At 43.5% G+C, this 20,733-nt stretch overlaps 14 protein-coding genes across 14 annotated transcripts; 8 read left to right on the top strand and 6 right to left on the bottom strand.

The window, feature by feature from the left end:
* Positions 1–23: 23 nt before the first annotated feature.
* Positions 24–488, bottom strand: V1516DRAFT_696209 (40S ribosomal protein uS19; the record flags this gene model as incomplete). Its single annotated transcript, XM_066924030.1, has 1 exon — positions 24–488. The coding sequence occupies one exon, from the start codon at positions 486–488 to the stop codon at positions 24–26; it is 465 nt and encodes a 154-aa protein (XP_066776689.1).
* Positions 489–784: 296 nt separating this feature from the next.
* V1516DRAFT_676676 (ribosomal protein P2) lies at positions 785–1,500 on the top strand. The gene is made up of 3 exons (XM_066922462.1): positions 785–886; positions 987–1,144; positions 1,193–1,500. Coding segments are annotated over exons 1-3 (336 nt in total). The 5' UTR covers positions 785–885; the 3' UTR covers positions 1,370–1,500.
* A 900-nt stretch (positions 1,501–2,400) lies between these two features.
* On the top strand, positions 2,401–3,123 carry V1516DRAFT_625780 (SPT2 chromatin protein-domain-containing protein; the record flags this gene model as incomplete). The annotated part of the gene is made up of 1 exon (XM_066919722.1): positions 2,401–3,123. The coding sequence occupies one exon, from the start codon at positions 2,401–2,403 to the stop codon at positions 3,121–3,123; it is 723 nt and encodes a 240-aa protein (XP_066776687.1).
* Positions 3,124–3,215: 92 nt separating this feature from the next.
* On the top strand, positions 3,216–4,543 carry V1516DRAFT_408169 (WD40-repeat-containing domain protein). The gene is made up of 2 exons (XM_066918997.1): positions 3,216–3,476; positions 3,526–4,543. Exons 1-2 carry the CDS (start codon positions 3,307–3,309, stop codon positions 4,364–4,366), a joined length of 1,011 nt encoding a protein of 336 aa, XP_066776686.1. The 5' UTR covers positions 3,216–3,306; the 3' UTR covers positions 4,367–4,543.
* Positions 4,352–5,292, bottom strand: V1516DRAFT_638973 (26S proteasome-like protein regulatory subunit rpn12). Its single transcript, XM_066920074.1, has 2 exons — positions 4,733–5,292; positions 4,352–4,668 (listed from the first exon to the last, which is right to left on the bottom strand). Exons 1-2 carry the CDS (start codon positions 5,267–5,269, stop codon positions 4,399–4,401), a joined length of 807 nt encoding a protein of 268 aa, XP_066776685.1. The 5' UTR covers positions 5,270–5,292; the 3' UTR covers positions 4,352–4,398.
* A 157-nt stretch (positions 5,293–5,449) lies between these two features.
* V1516DRAFT_676670 (S-adenosyl-L-methionine-dependent methyltransferase) lies at positions 5,450–6,727 on the top strand. Its single transcript, XM_066922461.1, has one exon. It carries the CDS (start codon positions 5,485–5,487, stop codon positions 6,388–6,390), a length of 906 nt encoding a protein of 301 aa, XP_066776684.1. The 5' UTR covers positions 5,450–5,484; the 3' UTR covers positions 6,391–6,727.
* Positions 6,351–8,253, bottom strand: V1516DRAFT_712500 (nucleotide-diphospho-sugar transferase). The gene is made up of 3 exons (XM_066924288.1): positions 8,065–8,253; positions 6,827–8,020; positions 6,351–6,768 (listed from the first exon to the last, which is right to left on the bottom strand). The coding sequence occupies exons 1-3, from the start codon at positions 8,086–8,088 to the stop codon at positions 6,742–6,744; spliced, it is 1,245 nt and encodes a 414-aa protein (XP_066776683.1). The 5' UTR covers positions 8,089–8,253; the 3' UTR covers positions 6,351–6,741.
* Positions 8,254–8,994: 741 nt separating this feature from the next.
* V1516DRAFT_696203 (uncharacterized protein) lies at positions 8,995–9,454 on the top strand (the record flags this gene model as incomplete). Its single annotated transcript, XM_066924029.1, has 3 exons — positions 8,995–9,172; positions 9,229–9,311; positions 9,356–9,454. The coding sequence occupies 3 exons, from the start codon at positions 8,995–8,997 to the stop codon at positions 9,452–9,454; spliced, it is 360 nt and encodes a 119-aa protein (XP_066776682.1).
* Positions 9,455–9,464: 10 nt separating this feature from the next.
* V1516DRAFT_676661 (uncharacterized protein) lies at positions 9,465–10,929 on the bottom strand. The gene is made up of 4 exons (XM_066922460.1): positions 10,773–10,929; positions 10,613–10,716; positions 10,488–10,559; positions 9,465–10,440 (listed from the first exon to the last, which is right to left on the bottom strand). The coding sequence occupies exons 1-4, from the start codon at positions 10,896–10,898 to the stop codon at positions 9,498–9,500; spliced, it is 1,245 nt and encodes a 414-aa protein (XP_066776681.1). The 5' UTR covers positions 10,899–10,929; the 3' UTR covers positions 9,465–9,497.
* A 436-nt stretch (positions 10,930–11,365) lies between these two features.
* On the bottom strand, positions 11,366–11,957 carry V1516DRAFT_664844 (uncharacterized protein; the record flags this gene model as incomplete). Its single annotated transcript, XM_066920629.1, has 2 exons — positions 11,366–11,674; positions 11,730–11,957. 2 exons carry the CDS (start codon positions 11,955–11,957, stop codon positions 11,366–11,368), a joined length of 537 nt encoding a protein of 178 aa, XP_066776680.1.
* A 266-nt stretch (positions 11,958–12,223) lies between these two features.
* Positions 12,224–13,324, top strand: V1516DRAFT_676658 (cytochrome c/c1 heme-lyase). The gene is made up of 2 exons (XM_066922459.1): positions 12,224–12,405; positions 12,459–13,324. Exons 1-2 carry the CDS (start codon positions 12,343–12,345, stop codon positions 13,173–13,175), a joined length of 780 nt encoding a protein of 259 aa, XP_066776679.1. The 5' UTR covers positions 12,224–12,342; the 3' UTR covers positions 13,176–13,324.
* A 134-nt stretch (positions 13,325–13,458) lies between these two features.
* V1516DRAFT_676650 (ADP-ribosylation factor family-domain-containing protein) lies at positions 13,459–15,118 on the top strand. The gene is made up of 7 exons (XM_066922458.1): positions 13,459–13,942; positions 14,025–14,137; positions 14,204–14,231; positions 14,285–14,340; positions 14,415–14,606; positions 14,672–14,796; positions 14,877–15,118. The coding sequence occupies exons 1-7, from the start codon at positions 13,939–13,941 to the stop codon at positions 14,908–14,910; spliced, it is 552 nt and encodes a 183-aa protein (XP_066776678.1). The 5' UTR covers positions 13,459–13,938; the 3' UTR covers positions 14,911–15,118.
* Positions 15,119–15,639: 521 nt separating this feature from the next.
* V1516DRAFT_676646 (catalase-like domain-containing protein) lies at positions 15,640–17,665 on the top strand. Its single transcript, XM_066922457.1, has 2 exons — positions 15,640–17,512; positions 17,557–17,665. Exon 1 carries the CDS (start codon positions 15,708–15,710, stop codon positions 17,214–17,216), a length of 1,509 nt encoding a protein of 502 aa, XP_066776677.1. The 5' UTR covers positions 15,640–15,707; the 3' UTR covers positions 17,217–17,512; positions 17,557–17,665.
* Positions 17,374–20,595, bottom strand: V1516DRAFT_638952 (eukaryotic translation initiation factor 3 subunit 8 N-terminus-domain-containing protein). Its single transcript, XM_066920073.1, has 2 exons — positions 19,949–20,595; positions 17,374–19,867 (listed from the first exon to the last, which is right to left on the bottom strand). Exons 1-2 carry the CDS (start codon positions 20,325–20,327, stop codon positions 17,793–17,795), a joined length of 2,454 nt encoding a protein of 817 aa, XP_066776676.1. The 5' UTR covers positions 20,328–20,595; the 3' UTR covers positions 17,374–17,792.
* Between the last annotated feature and the right edge of the window lie 138 nt (positions 20,596–20,733).

Below are 20,733 nucleotides of genomic sequence, written 5' to 3'. Positions count from 1 at the left end.
TCGTCCCCTGTTTGTTTGTTTCTCTATTTCAGAGGAATAAAGCGACTGGAGTGGGTGGCACCGATACCAGGTCTACCATGCTTGACAGGTGTGTACGAGATAGAAAATTCGGCAAGATAAAAGCCGACCATCTCAGGCCGGATTTCGACCTGGTTGAAAACTTTACCATTGTAGATTCCGACAACAGAGCCAATCATCTCGGGGATAACGAGCATATCACGGAGATGAGTCTTGACGACAGCTGGCTTCTCATTCGGCTTAGCCTCAAGACGAGCGCGACGAAGCTTCTTGATGAGACCCAAAGGCTTGCGTTTGAGACCGCGCTGGAGACGTCTGCGCGCGCGAGCATGAACGAGATCGACAAACTTCTCTGTGGGAAGGTCGAGCAAATCCTTTAAGTCGACACCGCGGTAAGAGAATGTGCGGAACTGTCTCTTCTTGCGGTTCTCAGCAGCCTCAATAGCTTCCTGATCGTATTCCTCAGACATTTTCTAATATGACTTGAATGAACTTAACAAAGAAGTATGAATTATCTTTGTCGATGGTCGTTAAAGAAGGTAGTTAATGAGTGGAATTCCTCGCTGGGTCTTGCTAACTTCTGCGTGATCCCAAACAGGAAGGTTACTCAGTTTGCCAGACTCTGACCCTGAACTGTATGTGACCATTGCGTGACTGTTTTTGTAAACCCTACAGATAGCCCTACATCTGTCTGCTCTGTTCCCACCACGCCGCAGTATGCGAGACAAACCTCAGAAGAGAACTTGATTGTCAAAATTCATTAAAAGTCTTGAGTTATCCTTTCTCGATTCTACAAAGAATAGTCTGCCGGTAATTTTTGGCTTAAATCTGATTATTCTACTTGTTAATTTCTTTTAACTATTTAAAAGTGCGTTATTGAATATACTGGTTGTTTAAGATTGCTGGATTATGATCTAGTGAAATGCCAGAGATTTGATTTTAATTATATGTTACTAATTGTTTTGCAGTGAAGTACATCGCCGCTTACCTTTTGCTCACCACTGGTGGCAATGCCTCCCCTTCTGCTGCCGACATCAAGACCGTTATTGAGTCTGTTGGTATTGAGCCTGAAGAGGACCGTATCTCTGCTCTTCTTTCTGAGCTTGAGGGCAAGAACATTGATGAAGTACGTTTTGTTTAATCCTTCGTCGATGTCGTTTGACTAACATTCCAGGTTATTGCTGCTGGTGCTGAAAAGCTTGCGACCGTTCCTACTGGTGGTGCTGGTGTTTCTTCCTCTGGTGCCGCTGCTGGCGGTGCTGCCGCCGAGGAGGCTGCTGAGGAGGAAGCTCCTGCTGAGGAAGAAAAGGAGGAGTCTGACGACGATATGGGATTCGGTTTGTTCGACTAAATACAGTCGCTACTCTCTTGTATATCAAAAGTTACGACATGCAGAAAAATTGGTGCTGAAGGGGTGCCAGTGGGTTTGTTGATGTCTTTACATTGTGTATATATTAATGAAATTCACTGTGCGCTATTCATTGTAAATTAGTAATGTCCCGGTGACATCTGCTTCACTTTCTTGGCTTCAGTCGGTTCGTAGGGTCGTTTAACGAAGTTTGTAAGTCATGCATGACGATTCTAAGTTATATACTAGTATCTTCTTGCACTTCAAGAATTAGTAGGCAATTTTATACCTCCGATACTTGTTGCTGGTAGATCTTTTTGTCACCATCAGAGTATTGATATAGAAATTACATAACAGAATCGAGCTATTACTCATATTTGAAAGAATATCATATTTAAAATTTGTTTTGTGTTTGAACCTAATACCTAATATGATACCGATACGATCTGGAGCAACTCGACAGCATTATGATTATATAATATTATTATATAATTATTGTTTAGCTGTCATCTGACTCTGCGGCTCGAGTATGAACCAAATGCCAAATGAGTACTGTGGCGATCTTACATGAAGTTGTAGATCAAGTTTCTCTATACTTCTTGAAATATATCTACGGCTTTTCGATCAGAGCTCTATTTCCGGACATAAACAGCATTTGACAGGTTTTCGGAGCTCGTACTGGACAGGAATTAGCCTTGACGGTAGTAATGTTTTCGCAGCTTCTGGCGCAGGCGAAAGCATCTTCCGCATCACCGAGCTCTCCAGCAACTGAGAAAAATAGGCAATCCGCTCCGAATAGTAAGTTAGAGCTAGCGCGGAAACTGCGTGAAAAGGCTGCGAGTGCAGAAGCTTCTTTACATTCTACATCTGTGTCGTTATCATCGTCATCTGATCCATCGTGCATCAAGCCTAAGCTGTCAATATTGAATTATCAAACTGCAGCGAGTAATTCTTCGAGCAAACCGATTTTACAAAATGATCGGAAGAGGCTAAGTCTTGCGGTTTCCAAGCCCCCAAAAACTATGTCTAAGTCAATGGCAAGCTCAACCTCCCGACCGGTGGTAGCAGCAAGAAAAAAGCCAAATTTTCTCGACATTCTAAAGGAAGCTGAGAAAGTTGACGCCGAAAAGCTTAAGATGAATGTCAAAGTTAAGGACAAAAGGAAAGTCAACTCGAAGCCAATTTCTGCGAGTGCAATAGCAAAAGTTCCTGAGTCTGTATCCAAAGCACGACCGATTCTAAAGCCGGTTGAGTCGGCTACTAAAATCTCGACGACAAATTTAATGAAGAAGGCTATACCTGAATCCTGTGAGCCACGCGAAATGCATATAAGTACCCCGGTTGCTAAATCCAAAATCGCGGGATCTGGCACTCGTGCTCCTGTTCCATTTGCGAAACCAATGGATGGACTTCGTCGGAAACGCAAGCCGGAATACGGGTCTGAAGAAGAGGATCTTGATGATTTTGTTGTTTCTGATGATGATCGCGATGACTCGATGGGCCAAGCACGTAGAATAGGTCCTGGATATGATCGTGATGAGATCTGGAACATGTTCAATCCTGGCAGGAAAAGGCATGCATTTAATGACTATTACAATGGAGGTGATGGTGATGACGACGCAGAAATGGAGGCCACTGGCTTTGACGTACTTCGTGAAGAGCAGCATAGTTATGCTGCGGCCAGAAAGGAAGATGAAAAGGAAGAGCAAGACGAGCGCAGACGAATAGAAGCGAAGCGCAGAAGATTGAAACAATAATATCTTTTATATCTAGGCATGTTTGGATCTGGAGTTTATCGCATATAATTAAGCTTGCATGTTATCGTTAATTTCTTATTTTGTCATTATTTTTGTATCATAAACTATTAAATTTTCGTTAAGGAACTTCTTCGAGCGAGCGGCTTGCTGCTCTAATTTATCTGAAATCTGATTGCGCAAATAATGTCAGATCATTTAGATCTAATTGCTTCTCTAGAGACAGAATTACCGCCCTGTACTCTCGCATATTTACCACCTTCGCGTCGATATCTGATCGTTGGTACGTATGATTTGCAGCGGGAAACAGGGAGTCGCAGTGGTAGTTTAGATATCTACGATACTCTGAATGGAGTGTAAGCTATTAGTGAGAAATCTGAAATGTTAGTCACAAACTAAGGACAGTAACAGAACAAAAGCGGGATCTGTAGAATCAAAAGATTCATCAATATTGGACATCCGGTTCTCTCCACATGATCCATCGAAGCTGGTCTCAGCACATTCGACCGGATATTTTTCAGTCTGGAAAGTGACCGAGACGGTAGATCATGGACCCCAACTAATCTTACAGGAGAGAGTACAAGTGGCAGAGCCAGAAATTTTGGTACTTTCGATTTGTATTTCCCCGGTTGAGTCTGGACTAGTTTGCACTACGCTATCATCTGGCAATTTTGTTCTAAGCAGAGTTTCGTCGCTGGGCAGTGTGAAAACCTCGGCCGTATTATCGTCTGTACAAGCACATACTCTTGAAGCTTGGACCGCGAGTTTCAAGACTGATGGCACTGAAATATATACAGGCGGTGACGACGCGCAGTTTACGAACTACAACGTTTCTGACCCCGAGTCGCCATTTCTGATCCAGCAAGATCGGAAAATACATACCGCAGGTGTTACTGCGATTCTTCCGAGGCGGTCAGATGAGTCGACCATTTTCACAGGATCGTATGATGAAAATCTACGGGTGCTCGAGAAATTCGGAAATAGATGGATCTCGAAGTCAGGCGAGATTGGCTTGGGTGGAGGTGTGTGGCGATTGATCCCGAATGGTGTATCCGAGGATTTGATTCTCGTATGTTGCATGCATGGAGGGGCAAGGATTGTGAAAGGAACGGGCGAGATAGTAGTTGTAGCGACTATCAACAAGATCCATGAAAGCATGGTATATGGTGGGGATTGGGGTCAGACCGGAACACTAGCAACGTGTAGTTTCTATGATAAGCGTCTATGTATATGGAAGTTGCCTTGATTATATATTATTTCATAAAAAGAAAGTTAATATTAAACAATCGTTTCCAGTTCACGAGCATAACCAAGTGCATGCTCAATAATATTCTCCATTGGAAGACCGCCCTGAAGAGCATTATCTGAGTTGGCTTGAGAAAAGTATATACGTCCACCAGTGACTGTCCAGTTGCGCTGCTTAATGAAATCCTCGAGATCAATATCGTCGGAGAAAAAGAGTAAGTGTTTTGCATTTGCAAAAGGAAGTGAAGGATAGGCCTTTTCAGAACATGTGGCAATTTCGCTGCGGATCGTGTCTACAAGGATCTGTGATTAAAGGTCAGTTTTAATACAATTAGTACTAAGAATTGCGTGTTGGTTAATTATTTACCTCTGTAAAAATAGCAAACTCCTCTGCAGGAACCTCGCTGCGCTGAGTAGTAGCCTTCCATACTTTATCATAAGATCCTTCCATGAGCCACCGCTCGAGCATAACCGGATACCGGATGAATCGATCAGTATCAGCTTCATCTTCCAAGTTCTCCAGTTCCGTATGGAACTCCGCAATGTCGTTACGCGATAGCAACAGCAACAACCGGAGCGCAATCAGCTTCTTCTCGTTCATGCTCGCAGGCGTAATGGACTCTTTCAAGGCGTAGAACGGACTCAACTGAGCCACATAGCGCGAAAATAATACATCTTCGTGCTGAAAAATCGCTGTGAGTGCTCCAATCTCAAGAATATCTCGCGCTACAGCTAGTAGTGATATGTCAGAGGTAGGTAACGGAACTAGCACGTTATGTTGTGTCATAGTCAGTTTGAGCATCGTAAGCAGCTTCGAACATTTAGTGTAATCTTTCGCAGCAAATGCCGTCGCGAGTTCTTTTCCTCCAGTAAGTAATGAGCTCATATTTGATTCTTGCGCCATCTACCGATCTAATTAGATTCTGTGTAATCCAGTAATTTGAATGGTTGCTCTAGTTCTTGATATTCTATTGAACATAGTCAGTGATCACGTGAACTGATCACGTGAATGCCTATTGTAATTGCGCTCAAGAGGGAGTTAAAATTTCTCTTAGCAATGCCAGTTATATATCTTATCATTCTATATAATTTATGGTATAAACATGACGAGATAAATTAATGAAGATATCCTCCTCTGTATTTTGGAATCGATGCCTTTCTCTTCTCCGTATTTCGCTCGAGCCTAGTGAGGCAGTCACGGAACTCAACTGGATCGCCAAGCATGTTTACCAAGCCAGTTCTCCATTATCACTGATTGATAAGAAGATCGAGCGAATGTGCTTCCTAAGAGGTGCGAAGCATATGCCGCTGCAATATCTACTCGGATCCCAACCATTCGGTTCGTCTTTAGACATCAAATGCCAGCCCGGAGTTTTAATTCCGCGATGGGAAACTGAGGAATGGGCTATAAAAATATGTCGAGAAATCAAGACAGGGGTTCCGCTGTCATCAATAAAAATCGCAGATTTATGTACGGGATCTGGATGTTTAGCGCTTATATTTTCTCAGCATCTGGAGAATTGTGAAGTTTCTGGAATTGATATCTCGCTCACTGCCATTCGGTTAGCGCAGGAGAACTTGGTTCGAAACGCTCGGTCAGTAGGAAGTCATGGCTCTATATCCTTCTCGGAAGGAGATATATTTGAATTGATTCCAGGAAAGACATTACCCAAGCAGCTCGATTTAATTGTGTCAAATCCACCATATGTATCTGAATGCGAGTATAATTCTAACTACCACACTGAATTGTCTGTTCGTCGGTACGAGCCACGTCTGGCGTTAGTTGGCGGTGTTGAATTCTATCAGCAAATATTCAATATTGCTGAGCTCACAAATTCGCAAGCTGTTGTGTGTGAAATAGGTGGCCAGGAGCAATTAAACGAAATGGCGAAAGTGGTCTCTCGCACAAATTGGATTTTAGGTGCGATGTGTGATTCTCACGAGGTCGTTCGAACTGTCATTGGGATTCGTCGAACTTCTGTTGATTGGCTAGTTCTGTCGAATTTGTTTGATCTTGAAATATAAACGCTATACCTCACCAGCCCACATTTTCGTAGGTCACAGTCTCCCCCTTCACATGTACATATAATATTGTCATGTAACTGATTTGTTCACTTGTTGAATTTCGGTATAGTAAAGGAGCTTTACATTACTCTTTTCGATAGTTCGACCGTTTCAGCGGCGGATTGGTCGTCTTGAAAATGTTTAGCCTGGGAGAAGATACAGGTTGATTCCAAATAAGCCGGAGCGTTCTACCTTTTGTTAGTGGTGTTTGCTTGACGTAGTTGAATCACACATTAAGTATGCTTCGTAATTAATATAGTGTATTGGATATCACTGGTTCTAAGATAATATTCACGATTAAAGATCTACGAATTACATGATGATTTCGTTTGCAACATCCTACAAATGTTAGCCAGTTGGAAATCTCACAGAAACTCCACAAAAAACATATACTAACCGACTTCAAATCCTTATGAGGAAGTACAATACTATTTTGAATTCGTACCTCGTCGCCGACGGTGACATCTGTGGCCAAGATGGCAACACTCTGAACACGTTGGCCATCTTTCACCAGTGTAGTCGAGTGTTGGTCAGCTTGGATCGGGCTTCCCTCGACACGGGCCCAAGCACCAACTCGAACACCACGAGCCAAGATAGAATATAAAACGCAGGCGTCGTGTTTGATTTCGGTATCTTCCAGAAGAATAGCTTCTTTGACCCTGGCGCCAGGACCGATGCGCGCTCGGGGACCTATCGAAACATTGGGACCAACTTTGGCCGTAGGATCGATGTAGGCAGTTTTGTCCGCATATACAGGTGGGATGATGGTCGCCGAAGGTTTTGCTAGGCCAGGAGCATCAAAATCCGTCTGGAACAGCTTCTGTAGATATAAGGCATTCGCCGGAACCGCAGAGCCCGCAGTCTTGATCTGGCGCCAGAATCCTCTGGTTTCATAAACGTAGAAGCCGTCAGTCTGAGCAAGACGAACCAGAATGTCTTGCTCGAGCCTGAGAATTTCGGACGGGTCTTCGTCGTCGAAATCGTAGATGGCAGTAACAGCCTCTTCTGCCTTAGCTGTGCGCGCCGCGCGGATGACGTCGAAGATTGAGCGATCAAAGAGATAGACACCCGCGTTGATCAAGTTTGAAATATGAGTCTCTGGTTTCTCAACGTAGTGAATAACCCGCTTAGTTGCGGGATCAGACACCAGGCAGCCAAAGTTGCGTGCGACTTCAGGCTCGACCCGCGTGCCGAGGATCACCGCCTTGGCCTCCTTGTCGTCGAAAAACTCAAGCATCTCTTTGAGCGGGAACGACGAGCAGATGTCGGCGTGGATAACAAATAAACGATAGGGATTACCCTTGAGAATCGCATCGCGGAAATGGTACAAGCCACCCGCAGTACCGAGCGCGCGGTATTCCCGCAGATATTTGATGGAAAAGCTGGGGAACTCGGCCGACGCCTCCTTGAGATAGTCTTTGAATACTGAGTCGTCGTAGAAGCCGATCAAAAGGACCTCTTTGATCGAAGGTACAGCAGCCAGTGCGACCAATGCATGGTATAGAATTGGCTTGCCAGCTACGGGGAACAGTACCTTTGGTACGTCTAGCGACAGAGGACGAAATCGAGTTCCTCGAGTATCACCGCCAACCTGCACTGTTAGGACTCAGCGTGAATCAAGCTAAAGTGACCTACCAAGATAACAGCTTTGGAACTCATTTAGTGTATAATTATTTAAGCAGATTCGCGATTCAATGTACAATACTCCGGATATACTAGATATTTTGGACTCACCAGGAATGCTGAACTTTCTGGAAAGGAGTGGAAGATCAGGTCAAGGTGGAGATGGAGTGGGATGCTGCGGCGACTACCTGGAGACGACCGAGAACCGCTTGGGGACTGGGACCGGGTTGACAGCCAATATCCGTTTTAAGCTTCAGCATGGCCTGCCATTGATTGGTTTGTGATTATGTAATGGAAATTTGTTGTGGTTCCTGGATACGTTTCAGAGAAATCGTCTAATAACATGATCGGAATTTTTGTTGTTATAAAAGTAATTATTGATCTCCTTGTTATCCATGATAGTATTTAGTGAGTACGGTTTATGAAGATATATTTCAAACTATAAGGTTCAAATATCGATTATTCAAATTTGTATTATCTATTTGTTCGTAAATAATGAATGTTACATATTAAACCATATTTATTATTTAACACAATTTTCGGAACCCAGAATTTTGACTTCACTAACAATACGGCTAACTTATCTTTAGTCCCACTTAAATTCATTGACCAAGCCTATCATCAGTACATGCGAATACCAACATGGCAACGTATGAAGGTATGAATCCATTCGAATCTGACGTCAATTAAAAGTAATACTAAATGTTTGAAAGATGACCATAATATCAGATCAAATCTGCCTGGACGGAGTAGTGATACAGAGCGACCAACTCTACTTCACATGAATCCAGATCTTGCTGCCTTCTTCTCGACCGACCGACCGTCTGGGCTACCAGAGCGACCGAGTTCAGAGCAATTCAGGTCTTTGGCAAAGTATGATATTATGTGATTTCATAGATAGGCAAAACGCAGACCTGACAGATGAATAGCGCTTTTTCTGAGATGGGCGACTCTGATTTACTTGAACAGCTGTCGACCCAGCTTTTCCAAGATGCTCTGCATCCACCTAGCGAGTCTAATGGTGTTTCCCAGCAATTTCTGGACGCATTAGACCGAATTCCGCGGAAAAAGCTGAAACCAGACGATTCTTGTGCTATTTGTAATACCTGCTATTTGGATGGTATGTGTTATGTCAGCATGGTAATTTCTCTTTCTCGAGTAAGAACTAATCAGTAGATCAATATCCTCTTGTTGTCAGATTACCGTGCAGTAGTCTACATCATTTTGATCTTGAATGCATTGGCCCGTGGCTGAAATTGGTATGCAAAAATTGGACTGATTTGATGTTAGGCTAACCTGTTAGCATGCGACCTGTCCTTTGTGTCGGAAGGATCTGCTCAAGAAAAAGACTCCTGTCGTCATTCCTGATGACGAAGAGCCTTGGGATGATACATTCGGCTAATTTATAATAAGCCTTCTGGCATTAATGTATTCATATAAATATACTACACATATGGCTTAATCTCTTCCAGAAAGTCCAGAAACCGTCTTCTTTTCACAACTCTCTGTGATCCATGCTTGTGTAATAGTTCTGGAGATACAGACCCAGCTTGCAAAACTACATCGTCTGACTTCGTAAACGCACCCGCAATGTGCTTTGGAAATGTCCGTTTGACTTGGAGATAACGTAGTACAGTTTCTGCAATGTTGATGTCCAGAGATGTCCGCTTCAAAACGCCTAACAGCACGGGCCGTCTGAATCCGAATTTATGTTCCCAGACGTTTAACATCTCATCAAGACGCTCCGATTGAGCTTGTACTTGTAGTTTACTTTCATACTGCCATCCAGAGTCGCTCCCTCTATCGTCGTTGAACCGCGCTCGCTTCGCTGCAGGCGGTCGATCGCCAAGAAGGCGACTCTCAGTCCTGTTTTCATTCCTGTTGCCATCGTCTTCGGCGACAATGTCGAATGGAATTGAAGAATCTTGGCGTCCTCGTTTATTTGAAATTGATCTCAACTGAGTCTCGAATTCATATTGAGAGACCGGTTCGTTGGAAGAGGCCCTGGTCTGTGAGCCGAATCCCGTCGAATCAGGTCTTTCAACTGGGCTATGTGGACTCGGAGTTGAACTTTGACTAGAGACAGAAATAAATAAATCTACAGGTTGTTCCGCGGGCTTCACTATATCACCATTTCCAGAAATCTGTCCTGTTTTGCCAAATCTCTTTGAAGGGGAATCGAGAAGCTGCTCAGTTGTGGCCAGTCTTCTCGATGGGAGGCCTTGACTTTGCTCTTCTCGAGGGGGGTAGACACCTGATCGAGGTGATCGTGCCGGGATTGGTGATGAGAAAAATTTCGATTTGAAGGGAGCATATAGATGCGCCCGTTTCGATTTTGAGGGTGTTGACTGGATTGCTATAGTAGCTGCCGCTGGTGCTGCAGGAAGTCTACAGGCTCGGTTAGAAGTACCTTCGAGATCATACACTTAACATACGGTGTAAGAATATACGCTTCGCGATCTAAATTGTGGTTTTCAACGTAATCGTCGAGAATTCGAATATCATAACTTTTCAGTGTTAATTAGTTTCACTAATCTCGTCAACATCAGAGCCTACCTACCATATTAAACCATCGACTTCATTCTGCTTTGAATTCGAATACGACAAAATGATCGGTAGGGAGTCTGATTCTTTCAGTGACTCAACAATTGATCCCCCGTTATCCTATGATTTCTAGATTAATTTGGGAGAGGAAAACAACAAGGATATGAGACGCGCACTTCGATTAGCTTCCTGTAGAATTGTCGATGTAACTCGGTAACGCTTTTATCTAAATAAAAATCCTGATCTTCAATAACGAACTTGTTCAGCCTATCGCTACGTTCTTGTTCTGCTTTAGCGGCCATTTTCAAAAAAGCGATCCAAATCAAAATAAACAACTTACTTTTATCTATCTTGGATGTATGCTTTCACTGATAGGTAGAGTGTTGATGGTTACGAAACATCCCAACCAAAGTCCCAGCCAGCTTGGCCAGTCATACTAACAGTAGTTCACTACATTTAAGTAATATTTTATCAATAAAATAAAGTCAATACCCAATTAATATAAAAAGATCACTATAGTTGAAAAAGCCAGAGAATATCGACAAGATCTCGAATGTAAAGTTATTAACAATCGACACGACTTCTCTTACCGTATTAAAACGCCAAAAATGAACCATAATAATAATGACGATGAGGAAAATGAGGACAATAAGCAAAATGCGAATGATGAGGATGATGAGGTTGTCTATCGGCTTACGAGTAAAGACAACTTCATGACAAGTAGTGTACACCAAAGAAAATGCAAAACTCCAAACTTAGCTATCTGGTATCAGCCTAGCAACGATATATGTGAATAATGTCCAGGAACTCGATCTCTACATTTCGGACAATCGGCTCGATAGCCCATAGAATACGATGGCTTACAAGCGACTCCAGTAATACGACCTGATTTCGGCATAACATCTTTGACTCGAATGCGAGCGCCATCGTCTGACTTGGGCCGATCTTCTATGGAAATATCTTCTAAATCCAAACAAGACAATGACGGAACAGGCTCCGGGCTGTTTGTAAGATTGATATCCAGTTTTGATCTAGAAGCCGGCTCTGAAGTACTCAAATTCTTCGTACAATGCCGTTTCTATCAGTTCTTGTTAGGGACCCAGCTACACAGCAATAGTAACACAATAACTCACCAAACTACTCTCCTCACTTAATGAGTCTCTTCGTTTCCGACAAACAAATCCTCGATCAGGAGAAACACTAAATCCAGTTCCACGATCCATTACAAATGAAACTTCATATTCAGAAGGATATAAACTATCTTTCGATGACCGGATATTAGTGCCAGTGCCGCCGCTACCAACAGTACTCGAAGTTGTCGCTGCTAGCGCAGATCCTGGATATAACAGTTGAGCACTCATGACAAACTTTTCCTCGATTGAGTTTCTATCTAGTCCCTTTTCATTCACCGCTCTATTATTACAATCCGATCAAGAGGACCGATCATATGCACCCGAATTATACAGATTAAGAGAAAACTATTGAATTGAAAATATTGAAGCCTTTATGTAACCTAATAGCTGGTTAGGCAGCCGCACCGAACGATTCAAGGCGTTTGTGCGAGTCACGGGCAAATGACGACTGAGCGAGTATAACAGTTCGAAATATTTGCTACTTTGAATTCTGATGAATATTTGCGTGAAAACCAGTCCTAGCGGTTTGAGAGAGTTTTCAATCACTTGAACTCAGCTATTACAGCAATATTAAGGATACACTAATTACATTAAACAATTACTTGTTGTCGTCATGGTTTGGATTCCATTTTGGTCAAATCGTGGCAAGAAAGCCGAAGATACTGTAGCTGAGTCGGTAAGTAAATTTGCACGAAATACAGAATTCACTAAATCTAAATTCTATGACAGAATTCAGCAGCGAAATGTCCGGTAGACCACAGCAAGTTTCCCAAGAACGAAGCAGCTTGTCCTGTGGACCACACGAAACTTGATCCACGAACAAACATGCCCGCAAATTTATCTCCCACACAACGGGTGCCAGGCCAAAAAATCTTATTACCGACTGAGCGGACTATATCGTCAATTCCACGGGGGGACGACGAAAAGGAAGGTCTTTGGGAGTACCCTTCGCCACAGCAGATGCTTAATGCAATGGTTCGAAAGGGCCATAAAGATACTCCCGAGGCCGATGTGCCAGCCATGGTCGACGTACACAATTTTCTCAACGAAGGCGCATGGGATGAAATACTGAAGTGGGAGCAAAAATACACAAATATTTCAGGAAAAAATCCTCGTCTGCTCAAGTTTACGGGCCGACCCAATGATATGTCTCCCCGCGCCGTCATGATCCAGGTCCTGGGAAGGATTTATCCATCCAAATTTGGTACTGAGCCACCTTTCGACCGTCATGACTGGACAGTATTACGTTACGGCCAGCAGGGTGAGAAAAACGAAGTCCGTTATGTCATCGATTACTACTCTGGCGAGCTTGAAGAAGGGTATCCGACTTTTGTCCTTGATGTCCGTCCAGCTCTGGATAGTTTCCAGAGTATATATGATCGATCTGAGCTTTGGTCTAGACAAGTTTTTGAGAAAGCTCTTGGACGTGGTGGAAAGACAGAGTAGGTCTACATATTTTGGCGTATTATTTCTAGCTACCATAGGCAAAATGTACATAAGTGGGCGCTCTAAGTACTGTTATATGATTTTATTTTCCATTTTAATTTAATTTGACTATCTTCAATTGTTTACCGCTATTGACAGTGTTTCACATATATATATATATGCCTCTGTAAATATATATGTAGATTAAACTAGCATATTTTATACACAAACCCCTTGATGAGATAAACGAGCACAATTGAACTAGGTGGCCAATCTTTGAAAGATTTGTTTTCCTAAGTGGTGATTTTAACTGGGCAATTGGCTTCCATTGTGATTTATCTGCGTATATTTATAATTGTATATACTTGTTATACATAAAAGTACTTGGTAAGCTTTAGTTTTTAAGTCATCTGGTTGGAGAAGTGCTGTTGGGTTGCCTCATTATCCGGCCTTGTCTGCACTTGTCTGCACGAGCGGCGGTATTCAGGGAGGATCAAATGAGGAAGAGAGGAAGGCAACTCTGGACAGATTGCCAATTTGCTATAGTCAGCCAATTATGTGGTGGTCAAGGCATACAAAGCAGAGACAGGAGTGCACAACAGAGATGCTTGATTGATCCCGAGATGGGCTGGAACTGATTTTCTTAGGTATCCGAGCTAACGTGCTGCTGCCATAGACACACTCAGCGAACCTGGGACAACGCGAGTGAAAAAGTGTGAGAGGGTGCGAGAGACAAACTGGCTAGTGAATTATACACAGAAAGTAGAGAGAAGGGATATAGATAATGGGTTAGTCAGGCGCGGATCCCGAATTAGGAGACATCTTTGTTGGTTGGTCTTACGAACGAGTAAAACTAACGACCTGATCTAGGACAAGTCTTTGGACGTATTCTTTCAAAGCTATGGGGTGGTGATAAAGAGATCCGGATTCTAATTCTTGGACTTGATGGTGCCGGTAAAACGACAATCCTGTATAGATTGCAAGTATGTGGACTTTGGTAATGTTTAGGGGAGTGCCCAAGAGAAGTCATGACTAAAACTGGAATCCAGATCGGAGAAGTGATCACGACAGTTCCCAGTAAGTAGGGTCAATCCTGTCGGAGTATTACATTGATTAATGATGGCCTTTAGCAATTGGATTTAATGTTGAAACTCTGACATACAAAAATCTGAAGTTCAATGTTTGGGTAAGCAGCTTTGCGAGGATGACCAGGCAGAATCTAAGCAATACAAAATTAGTACTGACACAAGTGATATTTAGGATCTTGGAGGACAGACTAGTATACGACCGTACTGGCGATGCTACTATTCAGACACAGCGGCAGTCATTTTTGTAGTCGATGCAACAGACCGAGAACGGATCGAGATGTGCAAAGTCGAGCTGAACGAGATGTTAGGGGAAGAAGAGCTTGCAGATGCTGCTTTGCTGGTATTTGCAAATAAACAAGATCAAGTAAGTTCGAATCTGATTTGTTGGCTCGCAGGGAGAGTGTGTTTGAGACTGACGCGCATATTCAGCCTGGCGCCATGACTGCGCCTGAAGTTAGTGACGCTCTAGGATTAGTGGGGATGAAAGATCGCAGTTGGAGTATAGTCGCCTGCAGTGCGATCCGAGGTGAGGGTCTTACGGATGGTTTAGATTGGTAAGTGGAGATTTGTTTTGGATTTGGAATAGCCGAATCGGTTCTGAACATCATGCTAAACTGAAATTTGCTCCATTTAGGCTTGTGGAGGTTATCAAAGAAGAACAATCGTGAGAACAATATGTGCTGTAGTTGACGTGTATTATATTTCTCTTACAATGAATTTATCTCATCATTCTTTTCGGAGCTAAAGCTCTTTGAGTTGTGGGCGATTGTTTTGCCTCCAAACCGCTTGCACATAGAGGATATGATGGTTCCCGAGTCAGTCTGAAGTTCTCAAGTAAGCTGGTTCTTCGTAGATCCAGAACAAAAAAAGCAGATTGCAGTCTTGAGATTTGTAATAATCGTGTTTGTAATGGTCGTGCACAATCATCGAACAAAATAATTTTATAGTCGAGATCGGTTCGACTGAGTAAGCTTTGTAGGGCAATTTGCCCGACCTGCCGTGCGATCGGCAATTACGTCACTTCTCCACGATGGCAAGAAACCCTCCTCCAACTAAACTATAACGCGATACTGGAGAAACTCAAAGCCCGCACATTAACAGAAAACAGTCAGTTGGGGCGCCGTTTATTTCCAGTTTGGTCATCGCAGTTCAAGACACGTCGTGGAAGAAACAGGAAGACATTATTAATGCGAGTAACGAACTGGCCAGATGTGATATGTCATAGATCGACCCTTTGAAGCCAGTTACCGACCACTCGCTGTCCAGGAATTGATCAGCAGGGGTTCTTCGGGGTAAGGCTGGATCTGGTGCATTGGTGTGTACATTAAACAGAATTATTGTTTTCCAGGTACATGATGATATCATGCCATTCAGATCTGATGAATATATAATACCCTGCATCTTTCTGTTTATTCCACTGTAGAAACTTCAATACCATCGTACATATCACTTACCCAATTCCACTATGGCTCCCTCAGTTGTCTCCCAGCCTACTGTCATCTCTGATTCGGACAATGCTCCGACTTATACCGCATCTAATGGCTGTCCGGTGTTCAACCCACGTGCTTCTCAGCGAGTTGGCACAGATGGTCCACTCCTTCTACAAGATTTCCATTTGATTGATCTTCTGGCTCACTTTGATCGCGAGCGCATCCCTGAGCGTGTCGTGCACGCTAAAGGAGCTGGTGCATATGGTGTATTTGAAGTGACAGATGACATTTCCGATCTTACGTCGGCAAAGTTTCTACAGAAAGGTGCAAAGTCGACGACATTCACGCGGTTTTCAACAGTGGGCGGAGAGAAGGCTTCACCTGATACTGCACGCGACCCGCGCGGGTTTGCGACAAAAATCTACACCGACGACGGAATCGTCGACTGGGTTTTCAACAACACGCCTGTGTTCTTCCTGCGAGATCCGTCCAAGTTCCCGATGTTTATCCACACACAAAAGCGTAACCCGCAGACAAATTTGAAAGACGCAAGCATGTTTTGGGACTACTTGTCGACAAATCAGGAGTCACTCCATCAAGTGATGATTTTGTTTTCCGATCGCGGAACTCCCTATTCCTACAGATTCATGCATGGTTATTCGGGCCACACGTTCAAATTTGTCAAGGAAGATGGGTCATATGTCTATGTGCAGATCCATATGGAATGTGACCAGGGAATTCGCAATTTTGACAACGACACGGCAACTAAGATTGCCGGCGAGAATCCGGACTTTGCTACTCAGGATCTCTTTGAGGCGATAGAGAAAGGTGACTACCCTTCGTGGACTGTGTCTCTGCAGACTATGACTCCTGAGCAAGCTGCGAAGTTTCGGTACTCGGTGTTCGACCTTACTAAGGTGTGGCCCAAGGCCGAATTCCCGCTACGGAGGTTCGCCAAATTGACTTTGAACAGAAACCCGCAGAACTATTTTGCAGAGGTTGAGCAGGCTGCGTTTTCACCGGGCCATTTGGTACCGGGTATCGAGCCGTCGGCAGATCCCGTTCTACAGTCTCGTCTGTTTTCGTATAATGACACTCACCGGCATCGACTGGGTGTTAACTATCTCCAGATTCCCGTCAATAAGCCGCTTGCAGTTTTCAATCCTGTTGAGCGAGATGGTGGCATGCGCGTTGATGGCAACTATGGCCCATTCCCGAACTACCAGTCGACCAAATGCCCTATGCGGTATCAGCCAGGTTCTTTCACAACTATGTCGACTGCCAAACATAATGAGACTTGGTCCGGTCCCGCTGTAGACCTTTCTCCAGAAGTCACCGACCTCGACTATGAGCAACCGCGCGCGCTCTGGAAGGTTCTCGGCCGCCAAAAGGGCCAGCAGGAAAATTTGATTTATAACGTTGCGACTCATTTGGCTGCCGCCGACCCAGCTGTGCAGCAACAGACTTTTGTCATGTTTGCCAGAGTTGACAAAATGCTCGGCGAGAAAATTAAGGATTTGACGTTGAAGTTAGCCAAGAAATAAGCTCTGCAAACTTTCAGATGTACTATCAAAAACGCAAGATGAACGATGTCCACGGCTACCAGTTAATTCAGTTTCAGCCCAGTAACCATATGCGAATTCAAAATTTTGTTACAAATAAATAGTTTAATAAATGTTTCTTGCGACATGGATACATTAAGTAGACTGTACATATTGCATTACCAGTTTGTTCAGCACTGTTATCAAGCATTCAGTGCTAAAATAGGGGGAATCCTGATCAATATTGCAAATCAATAAAATTATTATTACACATTCGGCAGCAGCGACAACTAATCGAAGTAAGTCTGCTCCTAATGAAAAATTATGTAAACTCATGAAATAGTATCAGTCTCTCTATTGCAGTATGCTTTTCATTGTCAATCAAGACTTATGATCAAATTTACTTTATTTAATCCGTTTTGCGAAAGACGAAATTAGTTTGAGTATCATGCAACATCTTGTACGATCTGACACAAATCAACGTGGAATTATTCAAGATATGATTATACTTTTAATTAAATCAAATTTACATAAAACACAAATTCATGCAACAAACACAGTACAATTAGACTTAACGACTCACCTGTACTTATAACTATCAAGCAGTTGCACGGCTTTATCAGATAAGGCCAACGAGAAGTTCTGCAATCTTGAGTATTCGACTCCAGACGTAAATACAATCGCGTTCGTCTTCTGGTCGAGCGCAGCGGCTATATCATTATTTGAAATCAGCTTGCTCACCAATGCCGTGGCCTTGCGTTCGGTCATGTCAAACATGGACGCAAGATTTGAGATAGATAATGTCTCGTAAAAGGGTGCATACGTGAACAAGTACGTGCATAAGCCCTCTTCTTGGATCTTTTGGCCAAGCATTTCCTTAATTTTCTCTGTCTCAGGCATCAGGTCCCAGATCTTGATCGCTTTGATCAGCTCCCGCGCTCGCTTCCAGTCACCAGTTGCGAGCGACTTGGACGCCAGCATAATATGATCACGAGTATTCTCAGGCGGACCCGTAAAAACTTGTCGCTCATGATAATCTAACATACGACGAAAAGACTTGGAAATTGTCCGTTTCTTGGCATCAGGTGCAAACCCACACTGAGCCATGAATGGAATCTCAAGCAGCATCGACGATGTGAGGTAGACACATTCAAGCAACTCCAGATTGATATGTTCATGAAAAGGAATCTGGCGTTGTCGCTCAATCTTTTCTTGCTCAGGACTTGTTTGAGTGTATCGCTGCATCTGGATTCCTTGAGCAAGCAACTCTTTGACTCTTCCAGTTCCACTAATTTCTTGAAGCGCCTGCTGAGTCTCGTATATCATACCTTCCCGGAATGCACACAGACCGACTTGGACCAACGTCCGATTGTACATGATCTGAGTCTGAATATCCGCAGTATGAATCGTTGCTTGCAAATGAGACATCAGCAAAAGATCACGGGCGTGGAAGTATCTGTTATGGAGTGCATGATGGTATACCTCGCACAACATCGCATGAGTCCGAAAAAGACGGTTGTCCTGTTTATACAAAGCAGCACAAATCTCATGAATCAATTTCGAAGGATCCTTCTCCTCAGCGTATGGCGTGATCTTCGAAGTTACAGTCTTAGGTAACGAGCTCCATGTGTTCTCTTCAGCGATCTTAATGAGCTGCTCAGGCTTGTAATAAAGAAGTTTTATACGACGCTCCAAAATCCTATTGACACTATTGACCAGGTCAGCACCCTCAAAGTAGCACTGTGAACGAACAACAATCTTATACAAGGCTGACTCTTCGGTTAGTCGCTCAATGTATTCAGGTGTATGAGGATCGATGTTTTGTAGCGATCGAGTGAACTCATCGTCCAGTCGCTCGACAAGGGAAACAATGCTACCAAAAATCTTAACAACTTGGCCACCAGCAGTTGTTGGCTCATCCGCGCCGTCTTCATCTTCACGATCCTCTGCTTCCTCCGTGACAATAAACAAAGGCTCCTTCTCCAAAATCTCCAGCAGTTGGGTGATTTCAGCAAGTGCTGCTTCCCACTGAGGAATAGGCATATATGCAGCAGCTGCACCAGTGAGATCGAATCGAGTGGAAATCAATACCAACAAAACCCGGATTTTCTGATAGGTAGTCGCTGCAACAGACAGCATTTTAGTGAGAGTGCCAATCTGCTCGGCACGATCAGTGTTCTTCTTTCCACGAGCCTCAAGAATGGTACGTAATTGCTTGAAAATGCTTTCGGCGGTGATGGCAACAGTGCGACCACCCCTGCCAATCGTGGCAAACTCAGCTTCGTTAGCAGGTTCATCCGTGGCAGATTGCCGAGCGGCAGAAAACGCAGCTGCAGCTTCAAACTCGGCATTTTTACGTTTAGCAAGTGGAGCCGGAGTCTCAGTCGACAGTTCAGGTGCATTTTCAAATCCTTCAGGATCTGCCTTATATTTCTCAATATCGTCTTCATAAGAGCGATTGTTCTTACGGATGCGCTGCTTGATTGTGTTGAGAGCACGAGCGTTAGTAGCATTCATTTTCTTCTTTGCGGATTTCTCAGCCCTGATAGACTCATTCATGAAATCTTCAAGTTCGACAATTGCCTTGATGTATGCTTTAGGCGTTGTACCTTGCTGAGTAGCCTTAGTGATGATCTTATTCAGCTTATCAAATTCTATCATTATATGTCAGCGCTGTTCTTCTAGTCTCCATCTCACTCAGACTGCTCGTACGAGCACAGTTCTTTAGTACGTACCATTTGATATGACAACCCAGTCATTGATCTTCTTAGCGTTATCGATTGTTCGAATACTGGAATCTATTTCTTCCAAGCGCTTATCCTTTGCACTCTTGACCACACGCCTTGATTCATCCTCGTCACTTTCCTCGCTTTCCTCACCCCGCAAGAACCGAGATGCACCGCCTTTAGCATCCGATTTCAAGAAACTAGTTGGCCCACCGTCACTGTCTGAATCTGAATCGTCGTCTGAATCGCCGTCGTCTGAGAAATCATCTGAGGCTTCTTCCTCTTCTCCTTCGTCAGAAGACTGCTCTTCCTCAGACTCAGAATAAAGCTCTTCATCCGATGACGACGTATCGCTATCCGATGACCCTGCCTCAAAAAAGCGCGACATTTCTGCTTTGAATTTTAACGAACAAAACCTTATAAAGCTGGTAGGTTAAAAATATTAAAATAGTCCAGATCTAAACTAAGAGCTGGAACCTTGTAACTCAAGTCAACACAACGATCGGAAAACCCAAAGTTAGAAAATTCGGTCTTGTCTCTCGTGAAAAGCAAAAACAGTCTTTCGCGATACTCTATAACAATTGAGTATTTGAGAATATCAATCCGCTCGACTCGGACAAGTTACCAGATATTTTGATTCTTCGCGTAGCCTCAAGTTCTCTTTGATCATACAAAAATTTTCTTAGCTCGCAGATCAGTTGTTTCTGGGTTTCGTGACAAAAATTTAGGTGATCTGAGTTACGCTACAAGCGTAATTCACAGACCGATTTGCTTAATTGCAGATTCAGTAATTT

The sequence above is a fragment of the Lipomyces oligophaga genome (genome assembly GCF_038497815.1).
Source record: "Lipomyces oligophaga strain CBS 7107 unplaced genomic scaffold V1516scaffold_5, whole genome shotgun sequence".
Lineage (NCBI taxonomy): Eukaryota > Fungi > Ascomycota > Lipomycetes > Lipomycetales > Lipomycetaceae > Lipomyces > [Lipomyces] oligophaga.
The sequence above is the reverse complement of the archived record's forward strand: the minus strand, read 5'-3'. Positions and strand labels throughout refer to the sequence as shown.

Excerpts from the sequence above, each read along its gene's own strand:
- V1516DRAFT_676676 (XM_066922462.1), top strand. Across the intron at positions 1,145-1,192 it reads AGGGCAAGAACATTGATGAA|GTTATTGCTGCTGGTGCTGA; the intron begins GTACGTTTTGTT and ends CTAACATTCCAG.
- V1516DRAFT_408169 (XM_066918997.1), top strand. The coding sequence starts at position 3,307 with ATGTCAGATCATTTAGATCTAATTGCTTCTCTAGAGACAGAATTACCG. Across the intron at positions 3,477-3,525 it reads TACGATACTCTGAATGGAGT|TAACAGAACAAAAGCGGGAT; the intron begins GTAAGCTATTAG and ends AACTAAGGACAG.
- V1516DRAFT_638973 (XM_066920074.1), bottom strand. The coding sequence starts at position 5,269 with ATGGCGCAAGAATCAAATATGAGCTCATTACTTACTGGAGGAAAAGAA. Across the intron at positions 4,669-4,732 it reads AGTTTGCTATTTTTACAGAG|ATCCTTGTAGACACGATCCG; the intron begins GTAAATAATTAA and ends CTTTAATCACAG.
- V1516DRAFT_676670 (XM_066922461.1), top strand. The coding sequence starts at position 5,485 with ATGAAGATATCCTCCTCTGTATTTTGGAATCGATGCCTTTCTCTTCTC.
- V1516DRAFT_712500 (XM_066924288.1), bottom strand. The coding sequence starts at position 8,088 with ATGAGTTCCAAAGCTGTTATCTTG. Across the intron at positions 8,021-8,064 it reads GTTCCAAAGCTGTTATCTTG|GTTGGCGGTGATACTCGAGG; the intron begins GTAGGTCACTTT and ends CTAACAGTGCAG. Across the intron at positions 6,769-6,826 it reads CTCATAAGGATTTGAAGTCG|GATGTTGCAAACGAAATCAT; the intron begins GTTAGTATATGT and ends TAACATTTGTAG.
- V1516DRAFT_676661 (XM_066922460.1), bottom strand. The coding sequence starts at position 10,898 with ATGGCCGCTAAAGCAGAACAAGAACGTAGCGATAGGCTGAACAAGTTC. Across the intron at positions 10,717-10,772 it reads TCTACAGGAAGCTAATCGAA|GATAACGGGGGATCAATTGT; the intron begins GTGCGCGTCTCA and ends TAGAAATCATAG. Across the intron at positions 10,441-10,487 it reads GAAGCGTATATTCTTACACC|ACTTCCTGCAGCACCAGCGG; the intron begins GTATGTTAAGTG and ends CCGAGCCTGTAG.
- V1516DRAFT_676658 (XM_066922459.1), top strand. The coding sequence starts at position 12,343 with ATGGTTTGGATTCCATTTTGGTCAAATCGTGGCAAGAAAGCCGAAGAT. Across the intron at positions 12,406-12,458 it reads AAGATACTGTAGCTGAGTCG|AATTCAGCAGCGAAATGTCC; the intron begins GTAAGTAAATTT and ends ATTCTATGACAG.
- V1516DRAFT_676650 (XM_066922458.1), top strand. Across the intron at positions 14,607-14,671 it reads TTGCAAATAAACAAGATCAA|CCTGGCGCCATGACTGCGCC; the intron begins GTAAGTTCGAAT and ends GCGCATATTCAG. Across the intron at positions 14,797-14,876 it reads CTTACGGATGGTTTAGATTG|GCTTGTGGAGGTTATCAAAG; the intron begins GTAAGTGGAGAT and ends TGCTCCATTTAG.
- V1516DRAFT_676646 (XM_066922457.1), top strand. The coding sequence starts at position 15,708 with ATGGCTCCCTCAGTTGTCTCCCAGCCTACTGTCATCTCTGATTCGGAC.
- V1516DRAFT_638952 (XM_066920073.1), bottom strand. The coding sequence starts at position 20,327 with ATGTCGCGCTTTTTTGAGGCAGGGTCATCGGATAGCGATACGTCGTCA. Across the intron at positions 19,868-19,948 it reads CTGGGTTGTCATATCAAATG|AATTTGATAAGCTGAATAAG; the intron begins GTACGTACTAAA and ends ATATAATGATAG.